Below are 16,935 nucleotides of genomic sequence, written 5' to 3' on the forward strand. Positions count from 1 at the left end.
TCCAGTTCATTCCTGTCACCACCACCTCCGCTGCTCTAGAGGTAAGACACATTTCTACTACCAAAGGCTCAGTCATTGATAGTATTTCTTTCCAAAGAGCGTACTGATATAGATTAAACCTTTTACCTTTGTAATGTGAAGTCTGTATAAATGTAACTTCTAAAAATACACATGTTCATTCATAAAAATACTGGATGGGACTAGCAGCCTCCCTCTGTCTTTCTATTTATCTTTCTGTCTATCTATCTTCCTGTCTACCCGTCTTTCTATTTGGCCTACTATTATTAGCCTTTATTACTCAGCCCTATCTTGATAAACTGTATTATCATAACATCAGAATATTTAATACATCTTGACAAGAGGGCCACTTCCAAGACATACTATTTTGCGCTGTATTTTACTCTTGTAATGCAACTCCTATGCAAACTTACATTCAAATTAAGCTTTTGTTTGAACAACTAATAGACTCCTCAAGCTGCCGGTCGATCTATCACTGCCTGAATCTAATCTATTATGCATTACTGATATTAGAAGAAATGTATGGTGCTTAATCCATAGATACATTATTTTGATGCTTTACTGAACTGTAGATCCACATAGTAAACTCCTTTGACATTAACGGTGGCCCCTTATCAAACAAAATCAGCTTTTGTGTGAGTAATTAGACCATTACTTTGGTACTTTAATTATTAATGTTTGGATTGTGATGCCCTAGCCAATATATGACTCCCCTGTCCGCATTATATTTAAACTAAACGCCACAATATATTGTCTGTGTGGCCTTATAGCTGGCAACTGCTTTTCCTTTGAGATCAATTAGCCACAACCGATTTGGCTATTAAATATACATATAGCTCTATTAAAGGGGGGCTTAAGGCAATAATTATGGATGTTAGTCATGGCTTGGCTTTCAGTGTTTGTGCGATGCATCATTTTGTAATTAGGCATTTATTTTTGCATAGCAGATTTAGCGGCAGTGACAAAAGTGCTGATGGTGGTTGCACTGTGCCATATGACCTCAGTGTTAGCATTTTGTTTGTTCTTCTTTCTTATGCAGGGTTGATGAAAAGCTCCAGTATTATTTGAAAATGGACCAAGCTAACGGAGCCAACCCGCCTCCATACAACTTCCAGGACTACGGGCAGAGTAATTATGCAGGCATGAGCTATCAGGTCGGTAGTTAGCTGAACATTTTAATTTGCGTCATAGAAGGGGGAAAGAATTATAAGGGCTGACTTATTTTCCATTTATTCAGTGTGTGTTTGTGCCCCACGGTGCACAGTGCATGAGTCTAAGTCACTCTGGCTTTGATCATGAGCCTATTATAGCTGGGGCCCATTGCAAAAGTATTATAACTATTAAAATTGCAAGATTATTGAAACCTTTTTTATGGTAATTAACTTTTGTATGTGACCCTTCATACAACAGTAAAAATGTTTGAAGGGTGCACTATTATCCAGAGGCAGGAGTTTGGTGCTCCTGTTGCTAAACCAGAACGTTGTGGGTGTGATCCCCTGAGATTTTCCCTCTGTGTGGGGTGTTCTGCTTGTGTTATTGTGGTTTCCTCTGGAGACCTTGGCATCTTTTCACTTACCAAGAGAGGTATGGCATGTATTATAAAAGTATCTATTTACAGCCTCTAAGATGAAGCTTTGAAATAAAAAATGAGAAAATCCCTACCTAAACAATTTAAAACCTTTTATTACACAAGAATAATAATAGGAGTTGAGGAGATGCATTTACTACAGTTTGACCATTTTCATTTCTTGGGAAAATTACACAGCATGTTTTCCACCCTTAACACGATTTTAAACTTTTGACTGAATACGGCTGTCACACCGCAGGACATGCTAATTGAACAAAGAAAAGGGTCTAGTTCTCTGCCAACTAGTTTAATCTTACTTTTCAATCACACTGCAATTCTCTTCAGTTTAGAGTTTGCAAACAATTTCTCAAGTTCTCAAACAGTTACCTCATTTTGTTCATATGCAGTTATAAAGTTATTATTTACAAGAAAATACAAAACTAACTTCATCATAAATCCCAGCTATAATTTCAAGTTCTGTTAGTGTTTTCTTAAGCAAGACACTTCACCCACATTGCCTAATACGAATGTGGCTTTTGGTGCAGATTGGCAGCCTTACTTCCGTTAGTCTGTCCCAGGGCAGCTGTGGCTACAATACTATTTTACCACAGCTGCTAATTTGTATGTATTTGTTTGAATTAGTGTTTATCCAGCGATTAATGTCTTATTCTGCATAACAAGGCGAGCACCACAAGAAATGTAGTTTTTACTTATTAGAATGCTTAATAATAAATATATCTTGATCTTATGTAAGGAAAAAACGCAGCCTAGTAAGTTTTAACAGTGTCCAGTTAAGGTCTGGGTATGTTTCTAGTGGTGTTTTGATCATAAATAATAACTTACTAGTTTGACTCAAATTTAGGCATTTTGTGTACATCCTATTATATGTGTATTTTTTAGATGAACAAACCTCACTGTCCTTATGTCATACTGTTGTTGGAGTAGGTTGGCAAAGGAAACATCTCCGTGGTGTCTGCTCCTTATGATAACACAGCCCATCCAGAGGGCCAAACATCTATGGCAGTAGACTTCAGCCCCCCTCCTGACTACTCCTATGGTGAGGAGGAAAGCAGCTTCAGCGACAGCAACATACGACGAGGTAATTCTTGGCCAAATCTCAGACGGAGAGAGCGAGAGAGAGAGAAAATAGTTTTGTTTGCATGGGTTAAACAGCAGTTACTTCCTCGATCGTTCTGTTGCCAGGGCTGGAAATTGATTTGAAAGAGAAAGTGTTCCCTTTGCCTGAGCTGTGTACCTTTTCACACAAAAGAAATGATTTGAAGGGAATGTGAGTTGGCTGTGTTTTAAATGCAGCGCTGCCTTCGCCTCACTGTTCTGTTTGGCAGCCTGTCTGCTTTTGTCCTCCTCCGTTTGTTTTGCATTTCTCTATTGTCAAGGTTCTCCTACTGTGTACCTATGACCCTCTTTGTATTTTTTCTCAATAGGATTCATTAAGAAAGTCTACCTGATCTTAATGCTGCAGCTGCTGGTGACTGTGGGCATAATCTGTGCTTTTCTTTATTGGTAAGTAAGAAAATGACTATACTGTTAATACTGATAAGGCACCTTCATTATTCAATCAATCCTTACAATGTTTGATGAGCTACTTCTGCCGTGGGGCTGATTAAGCAAAATGTGGCTGCTATTATATACCAATTGTATATCTGACAACTGCCCATCTTACAATTCAATCCCTCCCAATAAATTAGTAAGTGAATTGTCCTCATAACAGAACAAGAGATTCCCTCGCTGTGATGACCGCCTCAGAAAAAGTAGAAAAAGAAAGACATACTGTATTAATAAATGTGATGGGAATCATAGACTGTAAAAAGAAATGGACTAAAGGAGAGTGACGTCACCCATAGCGTTCTGCTCGCTCCAGTGAAATGAAGCTCACGATGCCAGCAGTTACAGGAGTCAATTTGGAGCTAAGTTCCATATTAGGAATAGGAATTTATTAACGGACAAAATAGCTAAATAAAAACAGCAGGACCATGTGAGTGGGTTAATACGAGCATTTTATGATGAGGTTTATTACAGCAGTCACAGAGAGAGGGGCGACAATTTTTCAACATAAAGTCAATTGAAGCCGGAAGCGCCCCCATGGTTTACGTTTATTGTTACTAAGATGAGTAGAAGTACTTCAATAACGAGAAGAAATGCTCAATTTATGCCAGGTGAAGCGAGAAAACTTGTAATACATTCTCTTGTTTTATCTCATCTGGATTTTTGTCCTATTGTGTGGTCTAGTGCTGCCAACAAAGACCTGGACAAACTGCAGATAGTTCAGAATCGAGCTGCAAGACGAGCTCTCAGACGCCCTTTCAGAACAAGTGTTAATGTTATGCATAAGAGACTGTCATGGAAGAAAGTCAAAGAGAGACTGACGTGTAGCTTGGTTCTGTCCTTGCACAAAGTCTGGGTGACACATAGACCTCAGAGCCTGTTCTCACAGACATGGGTATAACAAAAGACGAGCCTCCTTTGCTACTTTTACTTTGCCTAGACAAAGAACTAATGCATTGACAAAAAACTTTTATATACAGAGCCACTTCTCACTGGAATAAGCTGCCTCAAGAAATGATGCAGACACACAATCATCTTGCTTTTAAAAAACATCTCAAGAAATCAATGCTAACCAAACTGTGATTAACTGATGTCTGTGTTTTCTGCCTTTTCCCCTCATCATAGAAGTTGCTGTTATGCATTGACTATTATGTGATTTACTTTTATTGTACGGTCTATGTGTTTTTGTGTGATTTTATGATAGAGAGTGGACCCCATATCCTATAAATAAACAAATAAACAAATATTTCCTGTTTTGCTAGCTAGTCTATGGATGGCACATGGAGGGACAGCCTCATGAAATTTAAGCTCATGAATAATAATTGCAGTAAGTTAATGCCATTAGATTTTTTGTTTTTACCAATTGTGACACACTGACAGTCTTAGGTTTTTTCATGTAGCATTAATGGAAAAGTGGGAGATATTCACCTTATTCTGTAAGTTGCCGTTTATTTTGCATGGGGCTGCTGCTTTTGACAACAAATAATTTCAATATGAAAGCTGTTTTAAAGCCCCTCGGGGAATCATTAGGGCATTGTTGACTTGTTGGTGGATGTGAACACTAAACATTTTACACAAGTTAACCTACTTTCTGTCATATTTAAAGGGACTATATTACACATAATTTACTTTTATAAGCTTTTAACCGTGTTGTAAATGTTGTTACCACCTCAAAAACATATCCAGAGTTGTCTTTTGTTTCATTCACATTTAGTAGAGATTGGCAACTTAGGGCTGAAATGATTCTATGAAAGATGCATAGAGTTGTTCCAGTTTGAGAGAAGAACTCAGTCTAATTATTCAGCGTTTGTGTGTTAAACCTATGTGAATGAAACAAAACACAACTCCAGGTATGTTTTTGATGAGGAAACAACATTATGACATAGATCAGAAAACAGTGAAATATTAAACTTTTTAAAAAATATTTCAATTAACATTTTTCTCAAATTTTCCATTGAAATGAATGGAATCCACATTTAACTGGAAGTGCCACCACAAGAAAGCGCTGTTAAGAGCATTTAGAGACAAAAGTGGGTGGGGCGGAATAAAGAGAATAAACCGGATGAAGGACTCAGGCCTAAATGGCTTTGTAGGGCATCCAAAAGAGTTACAAGTGGGTACAGTGGCTTTTGCTCCCAAACAATGACAAACCAGAACTACTGCAGCACCATGAAAGAGGGCTGTGTCAAATAGAACAACATAATCCTGTAGTCGTACACTTCCAGACTCATTTAACCGTCAACACATCATATGGAAAAAGCTAAAATAAAACATCTCTTTCCTTGTAATAGTTTGCTTTATATAACACTTTGATGGCTTTATATGTTTTGTATAATGGATGTGCTCCTGCCCCTCTACAGTCATTTCCTTTCATAAATTGTATTGGTGTCCCCAGTGCACTGTGCTCTGTCCTCTGTTAATATTTAATACAATCATTCTACAACAGTTCTCAGATGAATGGCACCTCTATTAAAGCTGTGTTTCTTTTCACGCCAGGTCAGAGCTGAGGGACTGGACATGGCACAACAGCTGGTTTTCTTACACCATGATGTAAGTGTCAAAAGTGACTCTAATATATAGCCCGAAGCATCAGCAATCTTTTTTATACTTCTTTTTATACTTCTTTTATGTCTATTTTTGTTGGATCATTTTTAAACCTGAAGCAAATTCAATGCATTACTCATTTACTCATTTGCCAAAGATGGAATATTGATTACATACTTAAAACCAAATCAGAGTTTTCTTAGTGGAAAAATCCAAAATGCTTCCTGCTTAGATCTATGCTCTTAATAAACTAAATAAGTACAATAAGGCTGCTATAATTAATCGACTAATCATAACTACTCTTAGATCATTGTAATCGTTATCTGGGATATACTGACTCTAAAACACATACAGAAAGACCTTTTTATAGTAAATACTGTGGCAATTATGAATTATTGAATGTCAAAAAATAATAAAATATCAGATGTTCAACAATAATGTAATTAATTATATTGACATAAATATTCTGCATTTATAAGCCTTAGCTCACCATATCTCAACTATATAAATCATAATGAATTAATTAAGGTTATAATCTGCCATTCACAATTTATCAGTGAGAGTACATGAAAAGTCCTAAGTACACATATAAAGATATTAAATAAGGCTAGTAATTAAAACAGAGCATTAAGTTATGTCATTATTTGGGTCAAAGAGCACATCTTCCTTCTGGGAAACCTGGGAGTGGATCAAATAATGACTAATTTAAACATGATACCAGTGAGAGCTGAGTCGAAGCAGATTTATCAGTAACTAACTCATCATGCATTAAGAAACACAACTTCATGCAGGCCTTCTAGTTCAAGGCCAGATGAGGTACAACAGGAAGTTGAGAGATAAAATAAAATCGTAAAAACAGATAAAAAACAAACAAATAAATCCAAGCTCAAATTTATTGCCAGATAGTGATTATTTATTACAAAAAAAACACAGAAACAAGTATCATACTGGTTGAATTCCCATACTGAGCTGTGTGCCTCTTGTTGATGTTTACAGTCTGTGTTTTTGTTATTTCCGACTCATCCTATATTCTGTGTGAAATAGGGCGGTGGTCCTGGTGCTTGTGGTGGCCTTGTCTTGCTGTGACAACCTGCGCCGTCAAGTCCCTCTCAATTTCATCGCCCTGGGCTTGTTTGTGAGTATATGGGCAGGAGCAGTAGCAGCCAGGCACCATATGAACACCCTCTCCTCCCTCTCCTCCCTTTCCTCCCTCTCCTCCCCTACGCACCCTCTCCTCTTTCTGTATTTTTCTGTATTTACCATGAATTTGTCTCTCTGTGTTTAGACAGTGGCGGAGGGCCTGATGCTGGGGTCTGTGGCTGCGTGAGTGTTTGTTTTTGCTTGACGCACTCTCTCATTTGCACAATAATAACCACTTTTGATCCATATCACATCGAATTTGGGAAGCCAGAAATGAAGCCGTAGATAAGATGCTATCATTGTGTTTTTTACCAAATTAAAAAACAAATGGAGACATGAGAATACACCACTACAGCAGCATGACAATTAGTTATAAACTGTTGGCAATATAAAGGTTGTTTAGCTACCTAAGTATCCGCTTGTTACTTGAAAACTAGTATAGCCTGAACAGTATGTGCATGGGCAGTAAATTCCTTGACCATAATGGTACTGGTATCATTGGCAATATTAGCCTTTTTCAAATGTAGAATAGTGCTGGATTTGATTTAGATTAGAAATATAACCCAATTCAACATACAAATGCAACAAGAGCTCACAAGCCGCTAATCTCCTACTGCCAAATAAATGAAGTGTTTAATCAGAAAGGGCATCCAAGTTTTATTATAGCTATTTTCTACCTGCACTGGGGACTCAAAATGCTTTACAACCATTCACACAAATATTCTTAAAAATATAGACACCAATAGGAATGTGGGTTAAGTGTCTTTCTCAAAGAAACAACAACAGCATGCACTGTTGGGAGTGGGGATGGAACTGCAGACTTTTGGATTAATAGTCAATTTAAGATGTGTCATATCCACCATAGTGTATTTGTGCTCTCCCTGCTGCAGGTTTTATGATGCCGAGGCTGTCCTGTGGGCCATGCTGGCCACTGCACTGGTGTCCTTGGCCTTAAGTCTGTTTGCCTTCCAGTCAAAGGTGAGATCTGTCACAGCTCGGAGCTCCGTTTGCAGGGCAGCCACAAGTGAAATTTCATAAAGCGCCACGACTTTGAGGTGCAGTGAGCAGTAAATGCCCCTATACTAAGCTGTGTTTCCTGTGCACTCAGAGGAACAGAGTTAAGCTGGTGCTTGCTGTTTGCTCGGCAGGTATTGGTAAGGCTTTAAAAGGCTGCAAAGGGAAAGCTGATTACTGCTCCAATCACAGCATTTGCACATCAAGTTTTTGTCTTCAGCTGAGGTGAAGTTTTTACCCATAATATAAATCCTACACACACAACCAAGCTCATGTTGGTAAGACAGTTGAATATAATATAGTTGCATATTTCAGATGGAGAGAGTAGATTTATTTTGATAAAAAATTTTAGACCATTGCTGGCTATTTATCATTACATTTATCACTGTCAATACTGCGCACACCCCAGAGATCTTGAGCCGTGATCCTGGTCAGAGGTTAGAAATACTCATTTGTAGGTAGGTTACCCACTTGGTGCAAGTACATCCACATTTCTCAACCAAACTTTCTTGTAAGAAAGCTCATGTAAGAAACATTGTAGCTCATGAAAGAAACATTGTCGACCCAAATTATTTCTATAGAAAAAATATAGAAATGGAACAATTTCCTGACAATTTCCAAGCATTCACACTTGGAGATTAAAGTGATTTTGCATTTTAGACCTGATATTTTAATAGCAAGAAGAAAAAAAATAAAAATCTGCCTTGAGTGGCTTTCAAATAATTCTCAAGTATGTAACTACAAACAATGTGGCCAAACAATGAGAGCGATGAAAGCTCTCTTAGTGCACAACAACAAGCTATTCTATTGAAGAAGCTTTGTGTCTACATGACCAATTATATACCAAATGGGAGCTGTTATGGCCAAAAAAGCTTTGTGGCTTTATGCTTGGGGGATCAACCAATCCCAAAATATGTGACTGTATGCATATTAAGTTTAGTAACCTAACCTTACATACCTTTTATGTTTTAGCTTCACATAGCTGCACTAGTCTTGGTCTCATTAAATGTCACCCAGACACACTTATTGAATCTTAAGCTCATCCATCCTCCAGTGGTCAGTGATTCTGCAATCGTGGCTGTATTTGGTGTTCATGTGAAAAGGGCAAAGGGACCATCGGGCCAGCCCCCAGCCTGTGCGACATCCTGTTTATTGATTACATACAAATCTTGTTGTATGTATTCTCTTGTTAGTTTTTTCTTGTAACTTCTCTGTTAAATAGTTTTTCCTAATTTTGGCATTTACTGAATACATGAACATAGTACATGAAATGTATTAAACCGGTTTGTCTCTTCTCCTTACTAGTGGGACTTCACCATGCTAAATGGGAGCCTGTGGGTATTATTGTGGACCCTCTTTTCATTCGGTTTGCTTTGTGCAATTCTCCGATCACAGGTAAATGAAAGTGTATATCTACACCTGTGTTTACTGAGATTTTCAAATTCATGGCATCATTGAGAAGAAGAGAGAGTGAGTGTGGAGCTTTTAGTGTAAACAGAGTATTTTATGTGATGTTGTGACCCGTGTGCTCAGCAGACTTGAAAGAAAGCTCTCAGGATGAGCCCAGATGTCACACTGATGTATGTAAAGTGTGGGCTCTCAGTAGAACACACACAGTGTTTGTACTATAGTGAAACACACCACACACAGAGCTAATGGAAGCTGCTTTTTAAAAAAAACAAAAAAACACTCAGATCAGAATATAATCACATATGGTCACTCATGTTCCATGTTCTTTCAGTATGTTTATATTGCCTATGCCTGCCTGGGGACCTTGGTGTTTTCTTTGGTAAGTACACCATATGCTTTACATCATTTTGGGCTTAATGTGACCTTTTTTAGTGGCTAAGTCTTCATCAGGGTGGGAGTGTGGGGAACATGTGATGTGCCAAAGCGGCTGTCAGGGCAGTTAGTGTAAAGAGAGTCACTGATGTGCTGGTGCCCTTTCATTTCTATTATGCAGTGTTAAACAGCAGTGGGCTTCATTTTCACAGCCACCTCTCTGCATGCCTTTGGCATTAGCAGCAAATGTTGTGACCCAGCGAGTCAGCTGGTGGAACAAAGTGCCCCGCCACACTGGGCCCGCCACACAGGGCCCGCCACACAGTCAGCACAAAGACACTGCCTCTCTTGACCACAGTTTTAAGATAGATGTGTTTTGAGAAGGCTTACGCAGAAATCTGAGTTTGTTCCATCTACCTGCTATGTTATATAAGTAGAGAACTGAGCTACAGTACTAATATACAGAGTGGGGAATAAATGGGCTAAAGCTGTCAAAAGAATAGACACTTAGGATCTGACAATGAAAATTTCTGTACATTCAGAAGGATGCTGAGGTTATGGACATGCTAAGCAAAGCCTAGAGCATGCACTCCAAACCGAGGGCTAGAAAAAGACTCCAGACAAGACTACCTGAATTATATTGACCAGATGACATATTCGTTTAGTGTGTATGTTTTATTTTTTGTAACATCAACCTGCCAAGGGATCTGCAGATGGAAATTAGCCTAAGGCATTTGTCTTTATTTTTAGCTAAATGTTCATTAATATGAATTGTTTCCCCTTTTCTTAAATAAAATAATTAATATTATTATTAGCCATGAATTATAAGAATTCAGTTGATGATAGAAAATGTCTTACAGACAAGTCTTTTGAATGGTTCTACAGTTGTGCTTAGGCAAAACATTATCTATACGTAAGATATTGTACAGATGAAGCTTGTGTCCATTTGCAGTATTTGGTGTTTGACACTCAGCTGATCATTGGTGGGAAACACAGGAATGCCGTATCCCCAGAGGAGTATGTCTTTGCCGCTCTCAATCTGTATCTAGACATCGTGTCCCTGTTCCTGCTTCTGCTGCAGCTCATCGGCCTCTGTCGCTGACACCCCTCACCAGATCACCAGACCACAAGACAGTACTGTTTCACAGAGACAGCCAAACCATCAGGCAGTACTGTTATATAGTAGTTACACAGAGACCACCAGGCAGTACTGTCTATACAGCTGCACTGACATCATTTCATTTCCATATTTTTTTAACCACTGTATCTTGCCACATGTTTAAAATAAAATGTATTACTTTTCTGATTTTTAGTCTTTTTAATACAGTTACATTTGTTGATGTGTGTTAAGTGTTGCAGCCTGAGGCAGAAAAAAGGTTGCGCTTAAAACTCAACACAGTTTATTGGCATCACACATTAACCATTGTTCATATAAAGAGGGAATGTATCAAGTATAGACTATGAAAGTGCAAATAACATTTCAAGGATTAGTTGCTTTACAATAGAAAATCTGGATGAGTTACAAAATGTCTGTTTTTTAAAATAAGTTACCTGGACATTAGAGGTGAAATATAAAGTACAGATCCCATTGAGAGGTGTACCCAGTTCATGCACAGCATAATGTCAGTCACACACAAGGTTCATAGTCACTTTTACCTGATAACACTTCAGGCTAAGTTAGCTCCACTAACTTCATTATGGCACACACACACAACTTCAAGACACAACATTACTGCCAATGCTGTCCTAGGTCTTTTGATTTGAATAGAGATCACTTCATTCATTCAGACAGTAGTCTGTAAAACATTAGGTTCTAATTACGCACAATCTTCTTTGATAGAATATATTGCAACTGTCCTCTGTGTAGTGTCTTCAGGTATAGCAAAATACATTAGGTCAACTCCAAAGTCTGTAAAGTGATTTAGTCTCTAAAACACAGGATCTTTTGCAGCACTCAAACTAAAATATAAATCAAAAAGTAGTTTAAAATGTAAAGAGAAGTCATTCACTGCCATTATACTCCTCTGATTTTCCTATGTTAATGAAACAAACAAAAGCCTCATGCTACAGATAAACCAAGAACATCAGTTAGGAGCTCCTGTTTGCACACTACATACTAGTGAGAAAACATAAGGTAATGGGGTATATATTTGGTTTACACCATAAATACTGTGTAATTAGCACTCCGAAAATGTTCAAATCAAAGGTGATTAACACAAAGGCACTGTATTGTGACAGCAGAGTAATGTCCCACACACATTCAGTTTGCTTCGAAACTCTTGGGATAAATGACACTGCCCTACTAAATCTAAAATTAGGATGTTGTTATCCTTAAATGCGTCTTCCTGCATCAGAAAAACAAGGCTACTCACATGTGTACTTCTCAAGCTATGTTTTTCTGCACACAGTGTGCATTTAGAAATAGCCTTTGGGCTGGTCCATGTTTAAATTCAACAGGTGACATTTGTGACAAAAATCTCTTATTTTTTTAAATTCATATCCATTGTTAATCTAAAATAATTCCCTGTGCATATCTCATGTTTACAATAAATAACTGCTCTGTGGATCAGTGGTTCTGTTTACAGTGAAATATCACCAGCAGAAGTATTGAAGGAAATATGGCTTGAGAGTTTCACATTAACATTTTACCGAGTGGTTCAGATTGAATTCAACAGGCACAATTTGCTTTAAAGAATCCACTTAGTGACTGCAAATTGTGCTTTTGCTCGTCAGTGTTTGGCACCTACAAAATAGGCAGAATTAAACAGGCAAGGCAATTAGTCCTTACCTGTTCCCAATAGATTTAACATCACTGCTAAATACTACCGTGCCCTCTATGGAGCCAAAAGGTCCTAAAACATACAATAGGCTATAGATCCAGTGGAGACACACAGCGCACTAGGCTACAGTTTCTATCAGTCCTCTGACTCAAACTGACACAGCAACCTTTTCCTACATCAGTTACTCAGCACAATATTTACTTTAAGAAAAATACGCCACAGAATGCTTCACAAAAGTACGCTCCTGCTGTATCCTGAAAGTTTGTCATGAGCACAATCAGAGACATCCTCCTTGCTGTCATCATTGGGCACTCTTAGGGCTGTTTGGCTTTTCGAAATCCTCCATCATACCAAGTGCACTTGTTCTTCCCACTCAGAGGAGCTGGTGCTGGGCAGCTGTTCGGACACAGAGTGGCACTGTGGAGAGTCCACCACATGGCCGAGCCTCCAGGCCTCAGGGTGTGTGTGCTCTGCACTGGGCAGCACTGAGCTGGTGTAAGGCAGGGGCTCCAGCTGTACCAGCTCCAGCTGCTTAGGCCTCTCTGCTACAGCTACAGCTCCAGCACTCTCCTTTTGCTCTGGAGCACTTGCACACACCTCTGCCTCCACTTCCTTTGTATTTTCTGGGACGACCAGAGCAGATTTTTCCTGCTCATCCCGAAGGCTTTCATCTTCATCTTCAGTGTGCAGCGCACACAGGTTGGTGTCCGTGTCGGAGGATGTGGGGGGGACCAGGGTGATACCTTGAGGGTTCATGTCATGGAACCAAGCCATGATGTTTCCCAGCAGGTTTGTGTTTGCAGCTAAAGCAGAAGACGAGGACGGCTCCTGGCTGCTACATGTGGTGGAGTCTAGAGTGTCGCTGGAGGAGAACAGCCCCGTGGAGGAGTTATTTCCTCCTGGAGCCACTGGGATGGGGAGGGACGTCCTGTACATGTGGCCTGTGGTAGGGTAGTGACCACTGATGGACAGTCTAGACAGACTGTCTCCCAGCTCCAGTAGCTCAGAGCTGCTCAGAGAGGCTCGGGTAAGTGCCTCCACACCTACAGGGCTCTGCTCCAGATGAGAGGGCAGTGAGGTGCCGATGGCCCCCAGCGACACATCATGAGGCTCATCAGAGGCTCCTCCCCCTGTCATCCCTGACTCCTGGAGAGATAGCTGTATGGCCAATAGAATGTTTGGGTCATCTTCATCCAAAGAGCCGAGACCCTGGAACAATAGATTAAAAAAACACACGCATTTGAAACTGATATAAATTGTATTTATTCCAATTCTTCTTTTTATTAAACAAAACCATTGGCTCACCATTAAATGTCTGTGCCCACCAAGGTCATGTCCATCTATATAACAATAACAAATATAATACATTAATCACAGTTAATAGACAGTAAACACAGGTATTTCTGTCACATGGTAACTGCTTCCTGAAGTTAGAAACTTGACCATGTATTTCCATATTCTACTCTTACAAAAGATTGCACATAGTAATGGGTGAAAATTAAGAATGATATTGTGTTTATTCTAAAAGAAAATATTTCATTTTGGTAAAGAGATCTCAAAGTGTTTCTTACCTAAAGTGCCATCACTGGGGTCTTCGGGGTCTGGGGTGCCACTGCGTACACTGGAGAGGTCTCCTCTCCGCCGCTGCCTGTGCCTACGTCTGTACTGGAACTCTGCATATTCCTGTGAGAGGACAAAGTTACTTTTCATTATGGTGCAGATTCTCATTTGAGATTTCTGACATATTGTCAGTGAGTGGAGTGTGAATGGTAGAGAAGTAATTACAGATACTTTCACAAAGTAGGCCTAAATTAATTTCAAAAGAGCATTTGCATAAAGTATATTAAAAAACTATTCATTAAACTTTATCAAAATATCTCCCTGTCTTAAATTAGTATTTAGATGATGCTGATTGACATTCAGGTATGTATCATAACACTGATATCCAATTATTTAGAGATGAGTAAGAGATATCCTCAATGACAAAGTCTAGTGTCAATCTGATTAAGTAATACATCATCGGTCTATAATAAACTATTCACCCCTGATCTACAGGTACCACTGCATGCAGCATTACTACGCAAACTGTATTCCTGTTTCCACAGGTCAAAAAATTATTTGTACAGAATGAAGAACGGGCATCACACACTTGAAGAAGTGAAGGGCAATTATCTGAGGCAGCTAATAATATGAGTCTACTCAGTAGTAGGCTCATATTATTAGGCCTTTCAATGGGTTAATTCAAATCCACTAGAGTGAATGCAACACCAAGGAATCAAACTGTAGTAGCAGATAAGGTCGATCATGTAATATACACTTTCTAAAACTGACATCTACACAAATGTTTGCATATACCCAATATAGACCACAGTACCTCAGGCGATGCAAATCCTAAATATTCCCAGTCCCATGTGCCTCCAGCAAAACTGAAAATAAACAAAACAAGAAAGACACATTAAATATTCAAAACATTTAAAGAGGTGGCGTTACACTTCTAACATTTCATGGTGGTCGTGCTGGAGCATGGGTTATGTAGGCTTGTGGACTGAGTCTTGAAAAAGAAGCACAAGTTTGTTGTATGGGTGACTGTGTGGACAGTTTGAATAGTGAGAGATTGCAGGATTACTTGCACGGATAACATATCCGTGTAACATATAATCTATGCTATCCATACATTATATTTGTATAATATGAATGTATAACATAATTATAATATAATATATCATATGATTTTCATGCGGGGATCCTCTTTAAAATATACATTTATGATTTGAGATTTTACCTGCGCCTGGGAGCCTCAGGAGAGTCACTGGGTGCTACCCCTCTGGCCACAGAAGCCAGAAACTCCTGCCTCTTCTGCTGAATCAGACAGGCTGCACGGATGATCTTATGGCGGGGGGTCCTCAGGTAAGGCCGATTTACTTTCTGTGCAAGGTCCTCTGTTACCATCTCCAAATCCGTCTACAAACAAAGAACCATACTGGTAACACATTCAGAGTGTAAACGGTATGGCAGTACAAAGCCTTTTATGACAGCCAGCCTGTCAACGCTGAGCACTGATACCTGCATAAGCTCATAGATCTCTTTCTTTGTGCTTTTGGGCTCAAGGAAGAACCCGTAAGGATAAGAGCACTTCAGGATGCGCCGAGTCTTTAGTAGTTCTAGAACTGCGTCTTCAATGAAAGTGGTGTCAGGTGGGCCTCCTTCTCCTGCAATAAGTAAATCAAAGTACAATGTCTAAAATAAGCATGTATGTATGTTTCTATTGTTCCACTGTATTTCATATACTCTTTATATAACCAGGTAAGTTTAAGGAATAGTTTTAATTTACCCTTGCACAAAAGACAAGAAACTTTCATGTCTGAACAGTAGAAGGGTTTAATTAGTTCAAAACAAGAACATTTTCTCTCAAGCATATGAACTGTCATTTGGTTGTGCTTTTTCAACACCTTTATAGGAGTCCTTCTGCTTTGTTTTCTCAAAACGTAACATCAAAGTAAATGGGACATGCTGAAAAGTGTAATGGAGACTGACACTGTTACATCTGGTCCATACTCACTTCCACTCAGTGCTCTGCTGAGCTGCTCCATCTTCTCTTTGGCTGTTTTCAACAGGCGTTGCTCCAGCTAATTTAAGAAGACAGAAGCTTTTAAGGTCTCTTGTTAAGTAAAAAATATCTGGACAACACTGCCCCAACAAATACTTGGGAGAATAGAAAGTAAGACAGGATATGAATGGAAAATAATGAGGCAGATTCAAATGTACATATGTGGAGTGGTAACCGGACAGTACCTGATAACTGTGCTCATGGTTCTTGAACCGTGTGTAGTAGTGCATAAAGCGATCAAGTTCCTGAAAATTCTGGTGTTTCTTCTCTGCCTGAAAAATTAGACATGGTGAATAGAAAAAAGTTTTTAATATCATTGATGGCTTGATAATTTGTGAAAATAATACAACAGCATTTATTTTGTAGTTTGAGTTCTACCTCTTCAGTCATCTCCTTTGACTGCTCCTCCACTTGCTGGATGACTTCATAGCGAGTGCATCGATAGTACCCTCCAGTGGATGAGCTGTGCTTTTTCCACTCCTCCAGGCAGATCCAGCAGAAATCATATTTGCACTACAGGGACAGACAGAATACAACAAATAGTTATATATGTACAAAGTAAGAACAGAAAGATATTTACACTATCAGAACATAAAAGCAAAAGAGTTGCAAAGCTTAACAATAGAAAGATTTACTTTCAACTTTCAAAAATTCAACTTTAAAAGGAACTGTTGGCTTAATCACAAAAACACACAGAAAAAAATAACTACAAAACACATTAAAAACACTTGCAACCTATAGCTCACAGAAGCCCCAACGTATTACAAGATCTCTCTTGGTTGTTATGGAAACTCTGCCATGACTTTTGTTACATGACACTTCAACAAATCAATACAAAGGAAACAAGTACGAGCGGCAACGAGTGTCTGACAGATAAACAAAAAGAAAGTGTTTGTATTGGGCAGACGTAATAGAAA

General features: G+C 38.9%; 2 protein-coding genes across 2 annotated transcripts in view; one reads left to right on the forward strand and one right to left on the reverse strand.

The window, feature by feature from the left end:
* Positions 1–10,733, forward strand: zgc:110410 (uncharacterized protein LOC553618 homolog). Its single transcript, XM_020937365.2, has 11 exons — positions 1–41; positions 1,058–1,172; positions 2,531–2,684; positions 3,031–3,109; positions 5,648–5,701; positions 6,740–6,830; positions 6,981–7,018; positions 7,726–7,813; positions 9,155–9,244; positions 9,591–9,638; positions 10,584–10,733. Exons 2-11 carry the CDS (start codon positions 1,089–1,091, stop codon positions 10,731–10,733), a joined length of 876 nt encoding a protein of 291 aa, XP_020793024.2. The 5' UTR covers positions 1–41; positions 1,058–1,088.
* Positions 10,583–16,935, reverse strand: part of LOC110171634 (ankyrin repeat and IBR domain-containing protein 1) — a 17,980-nt gene continuing 11,627 nt past the window's right edge. Inside the window, exons 12-20 of the mRNA XM_020937382.2 lie at positions 16,397–16,531; positions 16,204–16,290; positions 15,971–16,037; positions 15,475–15,620; positions 15,194–15,372; positions 14,786–14,837; positions 13,983–14,094; positions 13,717–13,751; positions 10,583–13,620 (exon numbers count right to left, since the gene is read on the reverse strand). Coding sequence (XP_020793041.1) covers positions 12,757–13,620; positions 13,717–13,751; positions 13,983–14,094; positions 14,786–14,837; positions 15,194–15,372; positions 15,475–15,620; positions 15,971–16,037; positions 16,204–16,290; positions 16,397–16,531 — 1,677 coding nt within the window. The 3' untranslated portion in view covers positions 10,583–12,756. The remainder of the gene's footprint in view (positions 13,621–13,716; positions 13,752–13,982; positions 14,095–14,785; positions 14,838–15,193; positions 15,373–15,474; positions 15,621–15,970; positions 16,038–16,203; positions 16,291–16,396; positions 16,532–16,935) is intronic.

The sequence above is a fragment of the Boleophthalmus pectinirostris genome, unplaced genomic scaffold, assembly GCF_026225935.1.
Source record: "Boleophthalmus pectinirostris isolate CB_2022bp ecotype Guang Dong unplaced genomic scaffold, ASM2622593v1 HiC_scaffold_6, whole genome shotgun sequence".
Lineage (NCBI taxonomy): Eukaryota > Metazoa > Chordata > Actinopteri > Gobiiformes > Gobiidae > Boleophthalmus > Boleophthalmus pectinirostris.

What these genes read in the sequence shown, in the direction of transcription:
- zgc:110410 (XM_020937365.2), top strand. Translation starts at nt 1,089, where the DNA reads ATGGACCAAGCTAACGGAGCCAACCCGCCTCCATACAACTTCCAGGAC. An exon ending in ATCTGTGCTTTTCTTTATTG is followed by an intron (nt 3,110 to 5,647) that starts GTAAGTAAGAAA and finishes TTTTCACGCCAG; the next exon opens with GTCAGAGCTGAGGGACTGGA. An exon ending in ATGCTGGGGTCTGTGGCTGC is followed by an intron (nt 7,019 to 7,725) that starts GTGAGTGTTTGT and finishes TCCCTGCTGCAG; the next exon opens with GTTTTATGATGCCGAGGCTG.